At 32.3% G+C, this 6,272-nt stretch overlaps 1 protein-coding gene across 1 annotated transcript; it reads left to right on the forward strand.

Moving 5' to 3' along the window:
- Nucleotides 1-1,312: 1,312 nt before the first annotated feature.
- Nucleotides 1,313-4,552, forward strand: LOC132741099 (uncharacterized; the record flags this gene model as incomplete). Its single annotated transcript, XM_060729198.1, has 5 exons — nt 1,313-1,375; nt 2,126-2,257; nt 2,761-2,896; nt 3,263-3,358; nt 4,272-4,552. Coding segments are annotated over 5 exons (615 nt in total), but the record flags the coding sequence as incomplete, so codon positions are not given.
- Nucleotides 4,553-6,272: the final 1,720 nt, after the last annotated feature.

Raw genomic sequence — 6,272 nt, forward strand, 5'->3', positions numbered from 1 at the left:
CTCGCCACCGGTTGCCCATATGGGCGAGTCCTCCAGAAAAGTACAAGTCATTTTAGATTTTGGAGGATAGTGCAATTACAGATATAGAAAGATGCCCCGATTCCAGAAGCTTCCCCTTCTTTAACGTGCCAAGTTGTTTTAGCACCCATACACGGGACCTCGATTTAAAGTATCATCCGAAAGACTGATCAGTAATTTTAGTTGACCAGCCTGGGAATGGAACCAACAAGGTCGAGGTTACAAGCCTCGCGCTCTATGCGGGCTGGCTGCTTACAAAAATTCCAGTGCATATAATCGTAAAATTCGCTCATATCTAGCACCCGACTGCATGATCAAGGAGTACTACATGATATTTTTTTTTGATTTTCGTATTGACCGTGCATTTCATACTATGTTTTTCACGTATTTGCCGTTTCTGTTAAAATATAAAAAAAAATGCCTTGATATTCAATCAATATTTCACGTTTGAAGTGAATATTTGTGATGTTATTATTATTATTATTTTTTTTTTTTTTTGAAAATATAAAAAGGGAGATATTTTAGAAAAAATACCTTTCAGGGTCATCTGTCCTTTAGAAATGCATTAGTACTTTCATATGAAATAAGTATTTAAAGTTTAAAGTGAATATGTTTGAAATTAGCCGTAACCAAAAGGTTACTCCGAGCGAAAACATCTTAGAGAAATAAGGGGAATAACTTTGCAAAATATAACTAGGATTATCTGCCTTTTGATATTGCATCATATGATCATAGTGAACAACTAAACCACGTTTAAAGTAAATTCGGTAGTTTCTGAGAAAATAAATGAAATTACTTAAACCAAATTATGAGAGTGACAATACCATAATACCTTTAATATGTCGTCAATCAGGGTTGCAAATGAAAATATTAAACAAAAGAAAAATACCTATCTATTAAGAATTTAGTATCAATTATCCTTTCTAGCCTAAAGATTACATCATATAGTAGCTCAAAACCTCGATATTTATGTTCATTAAAGAAACCAAGTAAGACAAAGATAATTTTTGTGTAATGGCAATTACAATTAAAATAACTATGAGAATGTTAAAAAGTAATATAATTCTACTTGAAACATGATTTTAACATGAATTTACATCTTGCGACATTTAACGGTAGTGTTGCGACATTTAACGGTAAGGGAAATTCGTGCGACATTTAACGTTAACATTGCGACATTTAACGGCAAATGATTTTGCGACATTTAGCGGCGGTTGCGACATTTAGCGTCAATGGTGCGACATTTAGCGGCAAGTGCGACATTTAGCGGCGTTGCGACATATAACGGCGCCACATTGGTGTAAGCGTAGAGCAATCACAGAAGTTATATCAAACTTGGGCTGCCAGTTACAACAAGGTTTGTACTAATACAATACACGCACAATGTCTAAGTATTATTAAAATTATTTCACAAGCAATGACTTTTCAGCGCTTGAACCACGTGATGTTCCAATAAAATCCAATTTATCAATTTAGACTCAATTCGTTTTCCAGAGACTAAACAATCATTATGAAATGCATAAAGTATCCCAAATAGCCTCTTTTTCAATCTCAGAGTTCGAAATACCTGTATAAAATGCATATATATTACATGCATAGCCTCGTTTCTATTTTAGTGTCCAAAATATCTACATCAAATGCAAATCGTATTCCATCTAGCCTCATTTTAATTTTCAGGTTAAAACAATCACATCAATTCCTTGTTGTACTGTTCTGTTAAAATTTAAAAGGTCATAATTATATTGTTCAGAACAATACTGATTCTATTGGACTCGTACCTATATGAGACTCGGCTAACACCTTGTCAAACATAGGTGTTACAGCTGTAGTACTCGTCTAATAGAATTTAGTTTTGCACTCAACAATGTACTGTATAGCCTAATAACATTTAACTATTGCATATTAAAGGCATATCTAATTTAAATTTTGAAACCGTAGATATCCATTCATATTAAAGACAGGAAAATTGACTTACCTTGATTGAGTTTGTTATAGATTAAGTATAACATCATTGTATTGCACAACTTCCAAGTTCTTTAATTTATAAAGGATGTCCCAAACAACATTTCATAATGTAATTTCCTTATATCTTATACAATAATTGCAGGATTGTGAAATATTAGGTTATAGCGGACCAGCAAGGGTTGCTCAAAGGGTTGCAGATCTATTTCCGGTGGATGTGCGAAACGATGTTAACATTCTTGATGTTGGTGCAGGCACGGGCCTAGTTGCTATTGAGGTAGGTTTTACTTATAATATTATTAGCTAAGCACAATGCGTGATCGCTCTAAGACGCCATATGGTCATTACATAAAGTAAGATTTTTCACAATGATTTTCGTTACAACATACAATGGCCAGTGTCAATTTTATGAGGTACTTTAAAAAATGATATGATTCTGTCATGTTTCAGTGATACTTAGCATTACTTTTAACAAAAACACTATTTACCTTTATTATATGTCTCTGTTCATGTTTGATTATTATTTAAACTATACGTATGTACATGCTTTCTTCTGTTTCGTTACATTATTTTATTGTGAAAGTGTGTCTTATTCTGCTAATGTTAACTCATAAAAAGTCACTGTAAGACGTTTCATGTCATAGTTAAAAATAGTGACCGTCATTGACAATATATTACCGATATGACAGGTTTTGGTTTTATTGAGCTTGTTCAAAAAGCTGGCATTGATTAGTGTTTCGTTTACAATTTAATATTATATTATGTCAAATTATATTGCAGCTGAAGAAATTAGGATTCAAGAAACTAGATGCTCTTGAACCAAGTGAACCAATGTTGTTAGAAGCGAAAAAAGATAATCTTTACAATAATTATTGGCAGGAATTTCTAACAGAGTCACCGACAACATTGTCTGCTGGTATGTACATGATAAATAAAAAAAAAAGATACTTCTGTATCGAAGAAGAATAAATTTATCTAATTCCAACACAAATTAGATTAAAACCTTGCAAACAAAAAAGACGGTCCTTCTGAACAACCTTGCTTTGTTGACGTCTTACCGAAACTATATATCAGCCATTTTTAATTTCGGACCTTAAACTTTTCTATAAATATGATTATTTTAGCGTAATAAAAAAATTCAATGTCGAGAAAAATATCTATGGAAAATTAGACTGTACATTCAAAATGTGTAATAATGTGAAATGAACCCAATCGGATGTAATTAGTTTAGACTCATTAAATATTGCAAAACATCCCTGATAGTAATTGTCATTTTATTCAGATACATATGACGTCATAACCGGATGTGGTATGTATGGAGATGGTGCTCACGTTCCATGTGAGGCTTTGTACGAGATGTTAAGGCTTGTTAAACCAGGTAAACCGATTTTTTTGAAATTTTGATCGTGACTTGATGATCCGTGTATACAGAATCATTGATATTAAACATTAAACTTAAACATGTCAATGATTGAAGCTAAGCCATATTTGACACTGGTATCAGAATGATGTGTTTGAAAAGATCGCCGTTACTTTAATTTGGTATATTATAAAAAAAAGAAACAAAATCGTTTTGAAAAGATCGCCGTTACTTTAAATTGGTATATTATTAAGAAACAAAATCGTCAATGAGGTTAAGATTTCATTTTTTAACCTCTTGTTACTCATATGTTTGTGAGCCATCGTGCCATTGTGCAAGATACGTTTTTATAGTATTGTTTATTTTATCATGGTATTTGAAACACTCGCTCAAACTTTGAGTAGTTTTGTGAACTAATCTGTAGTTTATGCTTATATACATGTACATATATTTATGCCATTTACAAATCAGTATGCTAGTGCTAATATAGATTTTCATATGCCATTAGTAAAAACAAGTACGAGCCTGCTCACGTGAACAAACTTTTTACATCCGGCTGCTCTGAGCTCCATATATTCAAAATATAACCATTTCATTACCAGAATTCAGAGTGTAAGTAAAGAACCTACTAAAGGCTATTGCATTTAATTTGAGCCGCGTCACGACAAAACCAACATATAGTGCGTTTGCGACCAGCATGGATCCAGACCAGCCTGCGCATCCACGCAGTCTGATCAGGATCCATGGCGCTGTTCGCTATCAGTTTCTCTACTTGTAATAAGGTTTGTAAGCGAACAGCATGGATCCTGATCGATCAGACTGCGCGGGTGAGCAGGCTGGTCTGGATCTATGCTGGTCGCAAACGCACTATGTTGTTTTTGTCGTGACGCGGCTCATTTATGCATTTTTGTTTGCATTTTTATATTTTCAGGTGGCTATATTATTCTTGCAACACGTCATGAACTTGTTCAAAATAACGAGATCTATAAAAATTTAGAGCCATTGATGGATAAACTCGAAACTAACCGGAAATGGAAGAAAATGTCACGTGATGTGTTTCCTGGATTTAATCTAAAGAAGGATGGAATTATTTGGTGTTACCAAGTGTTAGACAAATGAATTTACTGATATATATTTAGATATAAACACAAACATAAAATTTTGTAATTTTAAAGTGATTTTAAATTTGAAATTATAATGTCCTGATTCCGACTTCCGTATATTGTATGTCTTTCATTTAAAGCCTATTTATTGATACCTAATGTATACGGACACGCCCATTTACAGTTAGTGCACCAGGCATTGACTATTAATATCTTTCTATATATACTCTCCACACTTTTGCTTATATTGTCATACAAACAACAATATTTTTCCAAAGGACACATAACTATACTTCCTCATTCAACTTTCATCAATAAAATAATCAGTTGTAATCAAATAACTCATTTCAAATTAAATTCCAATAAAATTCAGAAGAATTCCAGTTGTCTTCTATGTATACAATGTAGATGTAGCTTACAAAAAAAGAGCATTCTTTGACAGAAAAATGGCTTCTTCAAGAGAAATATAAACTATACTGTAAAAATTTCGACAATTTCTTTTTAAGCTGTGTCCCATTATATAGGTATCCGTTCTAATACGGGAAACTACTCCTACTACAGGGGCTTATTGTCGATGCTTTTCATCGAATAGTGCGCCATACTTCGATTAACAATGTATCAAGAGTAACTTTTGCTGTTATTCAAAAAGAGATCATCAATTATCTGATACAAGGGAAAATATATGTTACTCTTTGATTATGATAGATTTGTTGTATGAAATGCACATGGCGATAAATTATGAATTTCGATAGAATAGTAAAAAGATTTCCTGCTCGTCTTGCAAGAAATTACTTTAAGTTTAATAATATTTTTCTTTAAGTTATTTGAATGTTACTTGTATTCAATATAATTAAATATGACGTCAATACGAGAAGTGTTTAATTTTAGGTTGTTTATGACTTTAATAACAAATTTTGAGAAAATCAAAGGAATATGAACTATAATGAAATAATGAATAAAACTATTGTAATAGTTACAAAAACTGTAAAATAAATAAAAAAATAAATAAATACAACGATATTCACCGCACAAAAACTCTTGTTTAATCTTAAAGTGGTGTTTCAGCAGTAAAATGCTTTGATTTTGCAATATTATATTTTTGCTGGATGTTATAAAGTTTGTACTTCTCTAAAAAGAATTTCCTTTTCGAATTCTTCTATTCCAAAAAAAAGTCTTCGCATACTTAGAGGATGAAATGGTATTGTATTTAAGAACATGGTAGTCTTTGCTAACTGTATAATTTGCATTTTAAAATAGTGATCAGAATTTTCACTCTGCGGCCGGGCTGGAAACAATGTGATTATCCTATAAATCCGAGTTAAGGTTACTGCCGAGTACAATGTATATGATGTACAGTAGACAATCGTTCACCTTTAATAAAAAAATAAGAGATCAAGAAGGATTTAAACATCCTAAAGGATTTTAACATTTTTTAATGTTTGATTTAAAGTAACTGGGTGATTCTGATTCACGTGTAACAATTGGTAGTTTATTCGATTGCAGTGCTGATGGCATGACGGACTTCTAATCTTCTGACAACATGGACAATTGATGCGTAGTCATGATTGTTTCTTATAGAATATATAGGTTGTTATGTGCAGATTGTACTTATAGGGGAAAATAATTGCATAAAATACAGTGGAAATATTTTTTTGGCCTTGTATACTAAGACTAATGTTTTAATATGACTTCAACCTGATCGCGAAACCCATCCTATTTCTGTTAATAGTTTTTGTATAGAAACAGATCTTGCCAATCCTGTAACGTCACGGGCAGCTTCGTATTGAATCTGTTCTAATGTTTCTTTCTCGTATTGCGAGCAGTAACAA

This window comes from Ruditapes philippinarum, unplaced genomic scaffold (genome assembly GCF_026571515.1).
Source record: "Ruditapes philippinarum isolate M1 unplaced genomic scaffold, ASM2657151v2 ctg17018_1_1_1_1, whole genome shotgun sequence".
Classification (NCBI taxonomy): domain Eukaryota; kingdom Metazoa; phylum Mollusca; class Bivalvia; order Venerida; family Veneridae; genus Ruditapes; species Ruditapes philippinarum.